General features: G+C 44.3%; 1 protein-coding gene across 6 annotated transcripts in view; it reads right to left on the bottom strand.

Moving 5' to 3' along the window:
• Positions 1 to 17,917, bottom strand: part of LOC106604535 (follistatin-related protein 5) — a 206,601-nt gene that overhangs the window by 159,247 nt on the left and 29,437 nt on the right. For 4 of the 6 annotated variants that reach the window (XM_045718023.1, XM_014199253.2, XM_014199254.2 and 1 more), the window contains exon 3: positions 8,954 to 8,987. In XM_045718023.1, coding sequence (XP_045573979.1) covers positions 8,954 to 8,987 — 34 coding nt within the window. The remainder of the gene's footprint in view (positions 1 to 8,953; positions 8,988 to 17,917) is intronic. The other 2 variants (XM_014199250.2, XM_014199252.2) reach the window with 1 other exon arrangement.

Genomic DNA, 17,917 nt, shown 5'->3' with positions numbered 1-17,917 from the left:
GTGTAATGTTAGCTAGCTACATAGTTGTCTTTGTATCAAAGATAAAGGTGTAGTACAGAGTAACTATCGAGGTTAGCTAGCCAGCTGCATTTTCAAACAAAGTCAACAAAGCAGCCACTGCTAGCTAGCCAACTCTACCAGCTAGCAGTACTGTAGCATTTTAGTCAATAAAATTTTTTGCAACGTAAGCTTAACTTTCTGAACATTCGAGATGTGTAGTCCACTTGTGTAGCTAGCAGGACTGACTTTGTGTTAGCTAGCCAACGTTTAATTACTTCTGCGTTATGAAAGGAACTAGACACGGACACGAATGATCCATTGGTAGTTTGTTGTAACCAAGTATTGGTGCTAACCGTGTGTTATTGGATGCTAGCATGCTAGTTAGCTACAGCGTCATAGGATACGGTGCACTGGGTGGGTTTCACGGAAGAATACTGTACCAAGTTATCTAGCTGAATAAACTAAGTTTGAGCCTATTCCTGGAAACATTGAACCACTGTAGTTTACATCAATTATAATTTCTAAAGTGGAAGTTGGAAAAGTTATACTTGAGTGTTTCAGTGAATGGTTAGTGAGGGAGGCCCTGCTCTCTCGTTTCCCCAGCTGTTTAGTTAATTTTCATTCCAATCTCCTTTGCATTAGCCTGTCAACTATGTGTCTGTCTATCCCTGTTCTCTCCTCTCTGCACAGGCCATACAAACGCTTCACACCGCGTGGCCGCTGCCACTCTAACCTGGTGGTCCCAGCGCGCACGACCCACTTGGAGTTCCAGGTCTCCGGCAGCCTCTGGAACTGCCGGTCTGCGGCCAACAAGGCAGAGTTCATCTCAGCCTATGCTACCCTCCAGTCCCTCGACTTCTTGGCGCTAACGGAAACATGGATTACCACAGAAAACACTGCTACTCCTACTGCTCTCTCCTCATCTGACCACGTGTTCTCGCATACCCCGAGAGCATCTGGTCAGCAGGGTGGTGGCACTGGAATCCTCATCTCTCCCAAGTGGGCATTCTCTCTTTCTCCCCTGACCCATCTGTCTATCTCCTCCTTTGAATTCCATGCTGTCACAGTCACTAGCCCATTCAAGCTTAACATCCTTATCATTTATCGCCCTCCAGGTTCCCTTGGAGAGTTCATCAGTGAGCTTGACGCCTTGATAAGTTCCTTTCCTGAGGATGGCTCACCCCTCACAGTTCTGGGTGACTTTAACCTCCCTACGTCTACCTTTGACTCATTTCTCTCTGCCTCCTTCTTTCCACTCCTCTCCTCTTTTGACCTCACCCTCTCACCGTCCCCCCCTACTCACAAGGCAGGCAATACGCTTGACCTCATCTTTACTAGATGCTGTTCTTCTACTAATCTCACTGCAACTCCCCTCCAAGTCTCCGACCACTACCTTGTATCCTTTTCCCTCTCGCTCTCCTCCAACACTACTCACTCTGCCCCTACTCAGATGGTATTGCGCCGTCGCAACCTTCGCTCTCTCTCTCCTGCTACTCTCTCCTCTTCCATCCTATCATCTCTTCCCTCTGCTCAATCCTTTTCCAACCAATCTCCTGATTCTGCCTCCTCAACCCTCCTCTCCTCCCTTTCTGCATCCTTTGACTCTCAATGTCCCCTATCCTCCCGGCCGGCTCGGTCCTCCCCTCCTGCTCCGTGGCTTGACTCATTGCGAGCTCACAGAACTGGGCTCCGGGCAGCCGAGCGGAAATGGAGGAAAACTAGCCTCCCTGCGGACCTGGCATCTTTTCACTCCCTCCTCTCTACATTTTCTTCCTCTGTTTCTGCTGCTAAAGCCACATTCTACCACTCTAAATTCCAAGCATTTGCCTCTAACCCTAGGAAGCTCTTTGCAACCTTCTCCTCCTTCATGAATCCTCCTCCCCCTCACCCCCTCCTCCCTCTCTGCGGATGACTTCATCAACCATTTTGAAAAGAAGGTTGACGACATCCGATCCTCGTTTGTTAAGCCAAACGACACCGCTGGTCCTGCTCACATTGCCCTACCCTATGCTTTGACCTCTTTCTCCCCTCTCTCTCCAGATGAAATCTTGCGACTTGTGACGGCCGGCCGCCCAACCACCTGCCCGCTTGACCCTATCCCCTCCTCTCTTCTCCAGAACATTTCCGGAGATCTTCTCCCTTACCTCACCTCGCTCATCAACTCATCCTTGACCGCTGGCTACGTCCCTTCCGTCTTCAAGAGAGCGAGAGTTGCACCCCTTCTCAAAAAACCTACACTCGATCCCTCCGATGTCAACAACTACAGACCAGTATCCCTTCTTTCTTTTCTCTCCAAAACTCTTGAGTGTGCCGTCCTTGGCCAGCTCTCTTGCTATCTCTCTCAGAATTACCTTCTTGATCCAAATCAGTCAGGTTTCAAGACTGGTCATTCAACTGAGACTGCTCTTCTCTGTGTCACGGAGGCTCTCCGCACTGCTAAAGCTAACTCTCTCTCCTCTGCTCTCATCCTTCTAGACCTATCTGCTGCCTTTGATACTGTGAACCATCAGATCCTCCTCTCCACCCTCTCCGAGTTGGGCATCTCCGGCGCGGCTCACTCTTGGATTGCGTCCTACCTGACAGGTCGCTCCTACCAGGTGGCGTGGCGAGAATCCGTCTCCGCACCACGTGCTCTCACCACTGGTGTCCCCCAGGGCTCAGTTCTAGGCCCTCTCCTATTCTCGCTATACACCAAGTCACTTAGCTCTGTCATATCCTCACATGGTCTCTCCTATCATTGCTATGCAGACGACACACAATTAATCTTCTCCTTTCCCACTTCTGATAACCAGGTGGCGAATCGCATCTCTGCATGTCTGGCAGACATATCAGTGTGGATGACGGATCACCACCTCAAGCTGAACCTCGGCAAGACGGAGCTGCTCTTCCTCCCGGGGAAGGACTGCCCATTCCATGATCTCGCCATCACGGTTGACAACTCCATTGTGTCCTCCTCCCAGAGTGCTAAGAGCCTTGGCGTGACCCTGGACAACACCCTGTCGTTCTCCGCTAACATCAAGGTGGTGACCCGATCCTGTAGGTTCATGCTCTACAACATTCGCAGAGTATGACCCTGCCTTACACAGGAAGCGGCACAGGTCCTAATTCAGGCACTTGTCATCTCCCGTCTGGATTACTGCAACTCACTGTTGGCGGGGCTCCCTGCCTGTGCCATTAAACCCCTACAACTCATCCAGAACGCCGCAGCCCGTCTGGTGTTCAACCTTCCCAAGTTCTCTCACGTCACCCCGCTCCTCTGCACACTCCACTGGCTTCCAGTTGAAGCTCGCATCCGCTACAAGACCATGGTGCTTGCCTACGGAGCTGTGAGGGGAACGGCACCTCCGTACCTTCAGGCTCTGATCAGTCCCTACACCCAAACAAGGGCACTGCGTTCATCCACCTCTGGCCTGCTGGCCCCCCTACCTCTGCGGAAGCACAGTTCCCGCTCAGCCCAGTCAAAACTGTTCGCTGCTCTGGCACCCCAATGGTGGAACAAGCTCCCTCACGACGCCAGGACAGCGGAGTCAATCACCACCTTCCGGAGACACCTGAAACCCCACCTCTTTAAGGAATAACTGGGATAGGATAAAGTAATCCTTCTAACCCCCCCCCCAAAAAAAAAAAAGCATATAGATGTACTATTGTAAAGTGGTTGGTTATCATAAATGCACCAATTTGTAAGTCGCTCTGGATAAGAGCGTCTGCTAAATGACTAAATTACGTAAATGTAAATCTCTGCTGTCCTGCGCCTGACTCCTCTGCACCAGCTACACCCAGATCATTACACCAAAGTTGTGACAAAATGGCTTAAGGACGACAAAGTCAAGGTATGGGAGTGGCCATCAGTAAGCCCTGACCTCAATCCTATAGAAAATTTGTGGGCAGAACTGAAAAAGTGTGTGCGAGCAAGGAGGCCTACAAATCTGACTCAGTTACACCAGCTCTGTCAGGAGGAATGGGCCAAAATTCACCCAACTTATTGTGAGAAGCTTGAAGAAGGCTACCCGAACGTTTGACCCAAGTTAAACAATTTAAAGGCAATGCTTCCAAATACTAATTGAGTGTATTGAAACTTCTGACCCACTGGGAATGTGATGAAAGAAAAAAAAGCTGAAATAAATCATTCTCTCTACTATTATTCTGACATTTCACATTCTTAAAATAAAGTGGTGATCCTAACTGACCTAAGACAGGGAATTTTTACAAGGGTTAAATGTCAGGAATTGTGAAAAACTGAGTTTAAATGTATTTGGCTAAGGTATATATAAACTTCCGACTTCAACTGTATTTAGGTCAAGCCCAACTGTCCACTAAGGCTTCGTCGGTCAAGAGTCACTGTTGTCCATGAGAAACTTAGCATGAAATGCACCTTATGTCATCCAACTATTCCCAAGGCCTCTTTACTCCTCAGTATATCTTCAGGCGATTTCTCAATTTCTTCTTGATTTCTCTCCAAAAAGGAGTTCTATTAAAAGTCTATTACATTCTGTGAATCTTAATTCCCGTAACTTGATTAAGATTTATGAAAGCTATTACATACTAACTCGTTGGGAGACTATGGGACGTGACTGTGTCATGATTGAAACAACAGGAAGTCTTCCACCAATAAGTCTGTCAGCGGAAAGTGCAGCGCATTGCACAATGTTTAACGTTCCGCTCTTACATACTGCTGTGAAAAGTTATTAAAAGTATAACCCAGTCCCATAGCGGGGGCAAATAATTGTATTAACTGCCTTTGTATTATTCAAAGTAGGGTGGGGAGGTGGTGTAGGGGTGGGGATGCTGAGCGTACAAAGTAATAATTTCATCAATTTGATAATTATGTCTGCTATTGAATTCAAAATAGAAGGCGATTGTTATTCTGGGAAGAAACTGCAATTTCCAATCCCGAAAAACTTTTGTTCCAAATAGTAGCTCAGTTTGGCACCAAATGGACATAATATATATTTTAAATGTCTGTTTCACCAGCTTTTCAGTATTGTAAATTGAAATAGTCTATTTACTCCAACAAATAGCATTTCCCCAACAACATACCAAGGTATTTTGTACCGAGCCAAACAGAAAGAGGTGTTGCTATGGCCCCAGACTTCATTTGGTATTTCAATTACACTGAGTTGTGGAATGAGATGGGTGTATTCTGTCCGTCCTTGTCTCTTCCATTCTGACAAGTCATTTTTGCTTATGTGCCGCTGGACTGTGGATCTGTTTGAATTGTTTTATGTGACCAATGTCTAAATGTAAAAATATGTCCACATTTGAAAACAGTATGCATAGAAACTCACTTTGTGTACTGTAACAATATGTTATGTCTGTCCAATTTCTGTTAACTTACTGATCTGAGGATTGAATTGGAGTCTCAAAATATTCTGCAGCTAGGGCATATAAGGTCACCATCACATTTGGTTAATTCCTTGAGATTTGACTACACATTTGACAAAAAATCTATTCTAATAGCCCAATGAAATCAACTATCTATAGCAGTAAGTAAAACGTAAGGTGTTCATAACTTCAATAAACCATTAATACAACTTGTCCTTGCAGCCACAGGGTGTAACCCCCCCCCCAACCCCTTCTCTAAAGAGAAAGCTACAATAGTTTAATTATTTATGAATCTCTTTTACTTACGCTGTCTTGTTACATGGCATGAAATCAGTTTGCTGAAAACAAGCCACAGTCTGATACTAGTCTCCTCTCCCTGCTTCCAGAGAGGTGTGGATTAAACGGAATCTCAGCCGACAGCAGGTGGCCGCCCTTTATGATAATGCTCCCTCTACAATTACAGCTTTGACCTTCCAGAGGTGGAGAGAAAAAATGGCAGTGAGACATCCATTACCAACCCTTCATAATGCTTAGTGGCAGACATCTTGGTCACCACATCAACTTTCTACCTCCTGACATTGACTTTTGTGTTTTAGCTGAGGTTTGTTTGTGTGTGTATCTGTCTCTCTCTCTGTGTGTGTGTGTGTGTGTGTGTGTGTGTGTGTGTGTGTGTGTGTGTGTGTGTGTGTGTGTGTGTGTGTGTGTGTGTGTGTGTGTGTGTGTGTGCGTGCGTGCGTGCGTGGCGTGCGTGCGTGCGTGCGTACATGTTGAATGGTCTCCACATTACAAAGGTGACATAGTGACATACGAGATACATTTGTCAGGACGTGGGAGTGCACTCAGACATTTGTCATGGTGCATTATTGCATTCTGAATTGCCTCATGCCATATTGGTGGGCGGTTAGGTGCCAGGGTAATGGTGTTGGTTGTTAGGTGCCAGGGTAATGGTGTCAGCGGCTAGCTGCCAGGGTAATTGGTGTCAGCAGTTAGGTGCCAGGGTAATGGTGTGGGCAGTTAGGTGCCAGGGTAATTGCTGTCACTGGTTAGGTGCCAGGGTAATGGTGTGGGTGGTTAGGTGCCAGGGTAATTGTGTGGGCGGTTAGGTTCCAGGGTAATGGTGTGGGCAGTTAGGTGCCAGGGTAATGGTGTGGTCGGTTAGGTTCCAGGGTAATGGTGTGGGCAGTTAGGTTCCAGGGTAATGGTGTGGGCGGTTAGGTTCCAGGGTAATGGTGTGGGCAGTTAGGTTCCAGGGTAATGGTGTGGGCAGTTAGGTTCCAGGGTAATGGTGTGGGCAGTTAGGTGCCAGGGTAATTGTGTGGGCGGTTAGGTTCCAGGGTAATGGTGTGGGCAGTTAGGTTCCAGGGTAATGGTGTGGGCGGTTAGGTTCCAGGGTAATGGTGTGGGCAGTTAGGTTCCAGGGTAATGGTGTGGGCGGTTAGGTTCCAGGGTAATGGTGTGGGCAGTTAGGTTCCAGGGTAATGGTGTGGGCGGTTAGGTTCCAGGGTAATGGTGTGGGCAGTTAGGTTCCAGGGTAATGGTGTGGGCGGTTAGGTTCCAGGGTAATGGTGTGGGCAGTTAGGTGCCAGGGTAATGGTGTGGGCAGTTAGGTTCCAGGGTAATGGTGTGGGCGGTTAGGTTCCAGGGTAATGGTGTGGGCAGTTAGGTTCCAGGGTAATGTTGTGGGCAGTTAGGTGCCAGGGTAATGGTGTGGGCGGTTAGGTTCCAGGGTAATGGTGTGGGCGGTTAGGTTCCAGGGTAATGGTGTGGGCAGTTAGGTGCCAGGGTAATGGTGTGGGTGGTTAGGTGCCAGGGTAATGGTGTGGGCGGTTAGGTTCCAGGGTAATGGTGTGGGCGGTTAGGTGCCAGGGTAATGGTGTGGGTGGTTAGATGCAAGGGTAATTGTGTGGGCGGTTAGGTGCCAGGTTAAGGGTGTGCACAGGAGATATTAGAGGTATTACATTCAATCTCTAAGTGTTGGCCTTTTATCTATTGACATTTCCAGCAAAGCATAATAAGTAATGTAGCAAAAACAGTGGGCTTGAGATGTATGAGTCTGTATAATAACATTGAAAGTATTGGTGACACTTTTCAGAAGCAGCTATTACACGTTTATAAGACCTCAGGATTGTCTAATGTTCCTGATTAAATAACAGCCATTTTGACTGGGTTGACGATGTAAGCCCTGCTGTACTACATCAGAAGAAGTCATAAATGTTAACAACAAGTAGCAAAGCCTTATACCAGTAGCCTAAAGTGTTACCAAGTATCATTACAAGACAGAAGATTAAATAGCCCATCAAATAATGAATCATGTATATAATTATCTGTGATGGTAATCCTTTATTTGGTTTGCTCATAATATTCTACCATTTTTCTGAAGATCCCTAGCGGGATATGAAAGATAAACTCATTCACTGAGAATCAAACCCTCTGGCTTTCTCTTCACACCTTCCCTCCTCAAAGAGATGAGAGGGGTCAACACTGCAGTGAATGACAGACATCCACTTTGATGGCAGAGAGGGTAGTCTCTTTGATGGCAGAGAGGCTAGTCCCTTTGATGGCAGAGAGGCTAGTTCCTTTGATGGCAGAGAGGCTAGTCTTTTTGATGGCAGAGAGGCTAGTCTCTTTGATGGCAAAGAGGCTAGTCTCTGATGGCGGAGAGGCTAGTCTTTTTGATGACAGAATGGCTAATCTCTTTGACGGCAGAGAGGCTAGTCTCTTTCATGCAATGCAGTGGGAGTAGATTAATTTCAGTCATGTTCAGCAGTTTGACTCATGTTCTACCTGTACATGCACAAAAATAGAACCCTTTTAGAATGACTAGTGGATTTCCATGCTACCACAGCATTCTGCAGTGTTACGCCATCCCATCTGGTTTGCGCTTAGTGGGATTATTATTTGTTTTTCAACAGGACAATGACCCAACACAACTCCAGGCTGTGTAGGGCTATTTGACCAAGAAGGAGAGTGATGGAGTGCTGCATTAGATGACCTGGCCTCCTCAGTCACCTGACCTCAACTCAATTGAGATGGTTTGGGATGAGTTGGACCGCAGTGTGAAAGTAAAGCAGCCAACAAGTGCTCAGCATATGTGGGAACTCCTTCAAGACTGTTGGAAAAGCATTCCAGGTGATGCTGGTTGAGAGAATGCCAAAAGTTTGCAAAGCTGTCATCAAGGCAAAGGGTGGCTACTTTGAAGAATCTCAAATATAAAATACATTTTAAATTGTTTAACACTGGTTACTACATGATTCCATATGTGTTATTTCATAGTTTTGATGTCTTCACTATTATTCTACAATGTATAAAATAGTAAAAATAAAGAAAAACCCTTGAATGAGAAGGTGTGTCCAAACTTTTGACTTATACCTAAAGGGGTCCTAAAATTCAAAATCAAATAGCTAAATGATCCATCGTATAACCATCTTATAACAATTAGCTTATGAAGGGCCCTTAGCCCCACTTAGCACTGAGTTCATTCAGTGGAAATATATGTTATCTACCTGTTTAGTTTCGTCAACCGTTTTACACAACTCTCCAATAACAGTTTCATAGTCGACTCAACAATAATATTCATGAAAGTAAAAGCCCAAGCACTGTGACACAGAGGAAGAAAAAAAGAAAGACATACCCTTTATCCGCAAACTCCCTGGGATCCCATCCTGCTGAAACAACAACAAACAGAAAGACATAAAGCTGTAAGATATCACACAGTCACACTTGCATCAAGTTAACAAGATCAACGTTCGCCAACAGAGTAATTACACCAAGAGCAATTTCACTTTTATGAGTGGAATCTCAGCCGCTGCTACAAATATTGAAGGTATTCATGTCGAAGGCTTATAAATGCATAGAAAGATGATGCATTTTTACTGTATGAAGCACTTAACTGAGGTGGCTATTGAGAATAATAGGATACTATTGGGAATCTGTTTATTTTATCATAAAGTGCAGTGACTATTTGGCTTTTCTGTTACATTTCATATTCATGAGTTACTGCCAAGTCACTGAAGTACATAACATATGCAGAGTGTTTGACAGTGAAAGGCTAAGAGGTAATGTCTGTATCTCCATAAAAGGGATGTCTTTAAAGGTTAAAAGAAGCAGCAAGAGCGTGAAAAATGGCAATTGAAAACGTTATGTACCATTATGCCCTTAAAGAAGGTACTTTGCAGTGCAACACTACCAATTTATTTACTAGTGAATCATTGGTATTTTATGGCCAATGATGGTATTGGGCCATTATGGCGAAATAAAAGGCTTCAATTTACAGTAGTGTATGGCAATTCACCAGCTGTTGAAGACCATATAAATATTTGATTCCACCCTCTGTGTGGAGAATTACTCCTTTTTATTCCAGCTACTGGCAGGGTACTGTAATAGGTCCAGAGTCAATAACGAGAGCTTTTCTCTTTTCTCTGACTGACACCAAGCAGAAAATACTTATCTTTTCATTTTATCTAACACATAGATTGACATAGTAAAATGCACAGAAAATCTATAGAACAACGTCTGTTTACATACAAATCCCCAATGGACTTACCTAAATCAATGGACTGTATGACTCATCAAAAAATGTTAAACAGAGTAGTGACATGTTGTAGAATGTCTCAGTTGACAGAATGCCTAATAACATACTTGCTAGTGTTTCATGTATCTTGCTGTTTTCCGTGTCAATAGAAAATGTACTCTGGTATTGAGCCATGTCAACATTAATATGCCACTAGAGTTTGGAGGCATGAAATGATTTACATTTTAGTCATTTAGCAGACGCTCTTATCCAGAGCGACTTACAGTAGTGAATGCATACATTTCATTTCATGCATTTATTTATTTTTTGTACTGGCCCCCCGTGGGAATCAAACCCACAACCCTGGCGTTGGACACACCATGCTGGTGTTGCAAACACCATGCTCTACCAACTGAGCCACAGGGAAGGCTGTTATGACTCATATTGGCTTCTTGATGCCAGACAAGTCATGTATGTTGAACCGCACCATGCCAAGACATTACTTACACATGTATAGAGGTCACTTCACTCACCAGGGTAGTGTTCAGCATGGCACACTGTAGGAAAATGGTCTGCAATGAAAATCTTGTTCCAGTTGGACAAGTTCAGGTATTACCTTCAAATTTCCGTTTTTTTACCTACTGACCACTACCCAGGCAATCAATGTCAACACAGAATGATCCCATCAGGGAACATGATGGCTCTAATACATGAATGGTCCAATCAGGGAACATGATAGCTCTAATACGTGCCTAGTCTGAAGCCTTGTCACCATTAGTGATCTACAGATAACAATGCATAAATATTTGCCACTGACTATTCATTTTCAACTAAACAGGAATTGTGAGAGAGTCAAAAAGACCATCCTTCCTATAGCTAAGAACATATTGCCTGCAATCTTCAAAGACACGACTACTGTATAACTGTAGCCAAAGTAAGAGGATCAATTAGTTGAGGAGATACTTTGCATGGAAAGTCTGTTGGGGCCGCATTTTAAAGGGGAGCGATTTCATAGGCCTTTGGCAGACTTCTCCCTGGGGCTGGTGGAGCGAGCACACAGCTGTACACCTATGGCCCATCTGCCCTGTTACCCCCAGCTGTACACCCAGGGCCATCTGCTCCATGTTACCCCAAGCTGTACACCCAGGGCCATTCTGCTCCCTGTTACCCGCAGCTGTACACCCATGGCCCATCTGCCCCCGTTATCCCCAGCTATACACCCAGGGCCCATCTGCCCCCTGTTATCCCCAGCTGTACACCCAGGGCCATCTGCCCCTGTTATCCCCAGCTGTACACCCAGGGCCATCTGCCCCTGTTATCCCCAGCTGTACACCCATGGCCCATCTGCCCCCGTTATCCCCAGCTGTACACCCATGGCCCATCTGCCCCCTGTTATCCCCAGCTGTACACACATGGCCCATCTGCCCCCTGTTATCCCCAGCTGTACACCCATGGCCCATCTGCCCCCTGTTATCCCCAGCTGTACACCCATGGCCCATCTGCCCCCTGTTACCCCCAGCTGTACACCAATGGACCATCTGCCCCCTGTTACCCCCAGCTGTACACCCATGGCCCATCTGCCCCCTGTTATCCCCAGCTGTACACCAATGGACCATCTGCCCCCTGTTACAGCTAGCTGGCGGACCGCCCACATCTCTCTCAAGCTTTATCTACCCAATCCAGAACACACACACATTTACGCACAGGCTCGCACACATATACATACCGCCTCTCCAATCTGCGTACTCTGCGGACACTGTTTCACTAAAGCTTGCCTTTCAAACTTAATCAAGTTGAGCTATCTGTCTCTCCCCCCTCTATCGCTATATCTCTCGATCTCTATTTCTATCTCCCTCTCTCTCTGGTTCTCTCTCACTCACACATACACACCCTCTCTAACTAAATCTCTCTCTCTCTCTGTCGGCTTATCCACTTTTAATCTAGATTTGCCATGTGGGTGGCCCAGTGCATATGAGCTGTGGCTCTCATCAGCCTCCCTCTCCTTGGCTCCATTTTGTGACGCTACGACAAGTAGATAACGTCAAAACAAACTCATGTAAAAATGCCTGTTCCTTTGTTATGTTAATACCATACAGTGCCTTCAGAAAGTATTCATACCCCTTGACGTATTCCACATTTTGTTGTACTACAGCCTGAATTCAAAGTGGATTAAAAAAAATGTATCTCACCCATCTACGCACAATACCCAATAACGATAAATTGAAAACATGTTTTTAGAAATGTTAGCAAATTTCTTGAAAATGAAATACAGAAATATCTCATTTACATAAGTATTCACACCCCTGAGTCAATACATGTTTGAATCACCTTTAAATCAAAACTATAAATAGGCCACTCAGGAACATCCCATGTTGCCTTGGTAAGACACTCCAGTGTACAGTGCATTCGAAAAGTATTCAGACCCCTTGACTTTTTTTCACATTTTGTTACATTACAGCCTTATTCTAAAATTATTAAACCGTTTTTTTCCCTCATCAATCTACACAGACTACTGCTAAATGACAAAGCAAAAACAGATTTTTTGCCATTTTAGCAAACAATATAATATAAAAAACTGAAATATAACATTTACATACTGTAAGTATTCACACCCTTTACTCAGTACTTTGTTGAAGCACCTTTGACAGCGATTACAGTCTCGAGTCTTCTTGGGTATGATGCTACAATCGTGCCATACCTGTATTTGAGGAGTTTCTCTCTTTCTTCTCTGCAGATCCTCTCAAGCTATGCCAGGTTGGATGGGGAGCATTGCTGCACAGCTATTTTCAGGTCTCTCCAGAGATGTTCGATCGGGTTTACATCCGGGCTCTGGCTGGGCCACTCAAGGATATGCAGAGACTTGTCCCGAAGCCATAACTGCGTTGTCTTGGCTGTGTGTTTAGAGTCGAGGGAAAGATGAACAGAGCAAAGTACAGAGAGATCCTTGATGAAAACCTGCTCCAGAGCGCTCAGGACTTCAGACTGGGGAGAAGGTTCACCTTCCAACAGGACAACGCTCCTAAGCACACAGCCAAGGACTAGTCTCTGAATGTCTTTGTGTGGCCCAGCCAGAGCACGGACTTGAACCCGATCTAACATCGCTGGAGAGAGCTGAAAATAGCTGTGCAGAAACGCTCCCCATCCAACCTGGCAGAGCTTGAGAGGATCCGCAGAGAGGAATGGGAAAAACTCCCCAAATACAAGTGTGCCAAGATTGTAGTGTCATGCCCAAGAAGACTCGATGCTGTCATCGCTGCCAAAGGTGCTTCAACAAAGTACTGAGTAAAGGGTCTGAATACTTATGTAAATGTAATATTTACATAAGTGTCATAAATGTCTAAAACCCTGTTTTTGCTTTGTCATTATGGGGTATTGTGTGCAGATTATTGAGGGGGAAAAAAAGTAAATACATTTTTTTAAAGGCTGTAATGTAACGTAATGTGGAAAAAGTCAAGGGGTCTGAATACTTCCCGAAGGCACTGTACATATGGACAGTATCAAAACAAATGATCTAATGATTCTGTATCTTTGCAACAAAATCTGCAGAGCTGGGATGGTTGTATCCCCCATATATATAACATTCTATTGGCTGCAATAATTTTGTATAATAATTTAAATTGAAAACTGTAAGATTTGAATCCAGTGTTGTTTAGTGTATTAGATCATAAACCATGTGCCTTGGAATCGGAACATCAAACATTGCTTCCCATATATTTTGCAATATATATGGCACAGCTGTAAATGTTTTGTCCTTAAATGAAACTGGTATACCTTTTTATTTATCACAATTTTCTTTAGTCAATTTTGGTCTTTAATGCAGAGCGACAGGCAAGTTCCTTACTTCCTCCCCCTAACACTTGCCTCTTCCATTTTTGCGGTAATGCTGTATTTAAGCACATTTTTACTCCTGAACTTATACTTGCCATAACAAAGGGTTTGAATACTTATTGACTCAAGACATTTCAGATTTTCATTTTTTATGAATTTGTAAAAATTTCGAAAAACATGATTACACTTTGACATTATGGGGCCAGTGTGTAGGCCAGTGGCACAAAATCAAAATTGTATCAATTTTAAATTCAGGCTATAAAAAAACTAAATGTGGAAAAAGTCAATGGTTTAAAACACTATTTAGGGTATTTCACTTTCAAAGACACTTGGATATGTGTTACTTGAAAACAGAAGTAGTTGAATATTGAAATAGAAGTCGTTGATTCGGGCCACATTATTTGAAAATACTCAAATACGCATAAAAGAAGTATTTAAATAACACATAATCAAATACACATTCATTTGAACAGAGGTCTGTTATATAATGGGCATAGCCATATCATGGTTTCCACTGCAAACAACAGATCCACAGATGATGCAATCTCTATTGCACTCCACACTGCCCTTTCCCACCTGGACAAAAGGAACACCTATGCTATTCATTGACTACAGCTCAGCGTTCAACACCATAGTACCCTCAAAGCTCATCACTAAGCTAAGGATCCTGGGACTAAACACCCCCCTCTGCCTGGACTTCCTGACGGGCCGCCCCCAGGTGGTGAGGGTAGGTAGCAACACATCTGCCATGCTGATCCTCAACACTGGAGCCCCCAGAGGTGCGTGCTCAGTCCCCTCCTGTACTCCCTGTTCACCCACGACTGCATGGCCAGGCACGACTCCAACACCATCATTAAGTTTGCAGACGGCACAACAGTGGTAGGCCTGATCACCGACAACAACGAGACAGCCAATAGGGAGGAGGTCAGAGACCTTGCCGGGTGGTGCCAGAATATCAACCTATCCCTCAACGTAACCAAGACTAAGGAGATGATTGTGGACTACAGGAAAAGGAGGACCAAGCACACCCCCATTCTCATCGACGGGGCTGTAGTGGAGCAGGTTGAGAGCTTCAAGTTCCTTGGTGTCCACATCACCAAGAAACTAGAATGTTCCAAACACACCAAGACAGCCGTGAAGAGGGCACAACAAAGCCTATTCCCCCTCAGGAAACTGAAAGGATTTGGCATGGGTCCCCAAATACTCAAAAGGTTCTACAGCTGCAACATCGAGAGCATCCTGACTGGTTGCATCACTGCCTGGTACGGCAATTGCTCGGCCTCCGACCACAAGGCACTTAGGGTAGTGTGTGCAGCCCAGTACATTACTGGGGATAAGCTGCCTGCCATCCAGGACCTCTACACCAGGCGGTGTCAGAGGAAGGCCCTAAAAATTGTCAAAGACCCCAGCCACCCCAGTCAAAGACTGTTCTCTCTACTACCGCATGGCAAGCGGTACCGGAGTGCCAAGTCTAGGACAAAAAGGCTTCTCAACAGTTTTTACCCCCAAGCCATAAGACTCCTGAACAGGTAATCAAATGGCTACCCAGACTATTTGCATTGTGTGCCCCCCCAACCCCTCTTTTACACTGCTGCTACTCTCTATTTATCATATATGCATAGTCACTTTAACTACACATTCATGTACATACTACCTCTACTGGCCCGACCAACCAGTGCCCCAGCACATTGGCTAACTGGGCTATCTGCATTGTGTCCTGCCACCCGCCACCCGCCAATCCCTCTTTTACGCTACTGCTACTCTCTGTTCATCATATATGCATAGTCACTTTAACCATATCTACATGTACATACTACCTCAATCAGCCCGACTAACCGGTATCTGTATATAGCCTCGCTACTTTTATAGCCTCGCTACTGTTATTTGTCACTGTCTTTTTACAGTTGTTTTTATTTCTTTACATACCTATTGTTCACCTAATACCTTTTTTGCACTGTTGGTTAGAGCCTGTAAGTAAGCATTTCACTGTAAGGTGTACACCTGTTGTATTGGCGCACGTGACAATTTTTTGAAATTTGAAAATAGAAATTGAATATAGGTGTGCTTTAATTCATATGGACAAGGATATTCTTGAAAACGAATAGAAATTACAAAATGTTTTAATATGGTGTATGCCCATACATACACCTATCACTGCAGATTTCACACTCATTTAGATTAGGCCTAGTTTACAAAAACAGAGGGACATTTGGGCATTTGTGGAAGGACTTAGCCGATTTCACACTTGTTGTCCCAGTCCATTAGTGTTCTGTATTTTTTCATGTTCTATGTTTTGTGTGGACCCCAGGAAAAATAGCTGCTGCTTCTTAAACAGCTAATGGAGATCCGAATAAAAATCCTAATCACTCATTTGGATTAGTTTACAAAAACAGCGGGACATTTGGGCATTTGTGGAATGACATCACAGGTAAGGCAGCCGATTGGCTGTTGATGACGACAGAGACAAAGCTCCATACTATAAGCTGAATGGCTCTATGTGATTGGAAACAGTCTTTATAATGAAAGCTAATGGGGTCACAGCTTATCTCAATGGCATAAACCGAGCACAAGCAGTGTTATGACAGAATACCAGCTCACTCCAACCCGTTACCCCAATCCTCCTCCACTCTGTCCTGATCCATGGCTGAGTAAAGGCATGCAAAGCAATTCCAGAACAGGGTCTTTGCTGTAGCTAAGAGACCGCACCTCTCAACAATTATAACTGCATTCCTATGGACTTTAAGTGCACTTTTGTAAGCAATTTTAACCGCTTTGACATACTGTTGTATGTGGATGGTCCTTGACGCCCCTCAAAGCAATTCACCTCGACATAGATGTTGTAAGCGAAATACAAACAGCAGGTTTAAAGACAAATAGCAAGAGAAAGATTCAACACAATGAGTTAGGAATTTATCATTATGAATTTATCATAACGGGCCATACATTCCCACAGACCAGTTTGACAAATAAACCAAGCTTACCTGTCTATACTCATAAGACACATTTTACAATATGCAAAAGCTGTAATGGTATTTCTCTGCTTCGTTATTAAGGCACCTAGCTAATGGATACATTTTATCACAGAGGAAAGAACATTCGTTACTTTTTGTAAGCAGACCGTTAACCGAATGTCTGGCTAGTCATCTGTTTTATCATGCTACAGTATTATTCGGCTTTATCATGGAGTTGTGCTACAGTATTATTCGGCTTTATCACGGAGTTGTGCTACAGTATTATTTGGCTTTATCATGGAGTTGTGCTCCAGTATTATTTGGCTTTATCATGGAGTTGTGCTCCAGTATTATTTGGCTTTATCATGGAGCTGTGCTCCAGTATTATTTAGCTTTATCATGGAGCTGTGCTCCAGTATTATTTGGCTTTATCATGGAGCTGTGCTCCAGTATTGTTTGGCTTTATCATGGAGCTGTGCTCCAGTATTATTTAGCTTTATCATGGAGCTGTGCTCCAGTATTATTTGGCTTTATCATGGAGCTGTGCTCCAGTATTGTTTGGCTTTATCATGGAGCTGTGCTCCAGTATTGTTTGGCTTTATCATGGAGCTGTGCTCCAGTATTGTTTGGCTTTATCATGGAGCTGTGCTCCAGTATTGTTTGGCTTTATCATGGAGCTGTGCTCCAGTATTATTTGGCTTTATCATGGAGTTGTGCTCCAGTATTATTTGGCTTTATCATGGAGTTGTGCTCCAGTATTGTTTGGCTTTATCATGAAGTTGTACTCCAGTGTTATTTGTCTGTGCTCGTCACAGGGTAATTCCTTATGTGGATGTCAGTAATGAGAGAGAGAAGGGAGATCCTTGATAAGGGAGAGACTGGAGAGTGAAGGTTGGCCACAAGAAAGTCCTCGAGGATGTCGATATGCAGTGCTTTCAGAAAGTATTCATACCCTTTGACTTATTCCAAATTTTGTTGTGTTACAGCATGAATTCAAAATGGATTAAAGTGAAAACACATTTTTAGAAGATTTTGCAAATTTATTGAAAATGAAATACAGAAATACGTAGCTCCTTAACATAAGAATTCACACCCCTGAGTCAAAATTTAATAGAAGCACCTTTGGCGGCGATTACAGCTGTGAGTCTTTTGGGGGGTAAGTCTCTAAGAGCTTTGCACAGCTGGAATGTACAATATTCAAAACTGTTACTAGGCCATTCAATGTTGTCTTGGTGAGCAACTCCAGCGTAGATTTGGTTTTGTGTTTTAGGTTGTGCCATCAAACCCCTGCAACATATCCAGTACG

This window comes from Salmo salar, chromosome ssa05, assembly GCF_905237065.1.
Source record: "Salmo salar chromosome ssa05, Ssal_v3.1, whole genome shotgun sequence".
Taxonomy (NCBI): domain Eukaryota; kingdom Metazoa; phylum Chordata; class Actinopteri; order Salmoniformes; family Salmonidae; genus Salmo; species Salmo salar.
The sequence above is the reverse complement of the archived record's forward strand: the minus strand, read 5'-3'. Positions and strand labels throughout refer to the sequence as shown.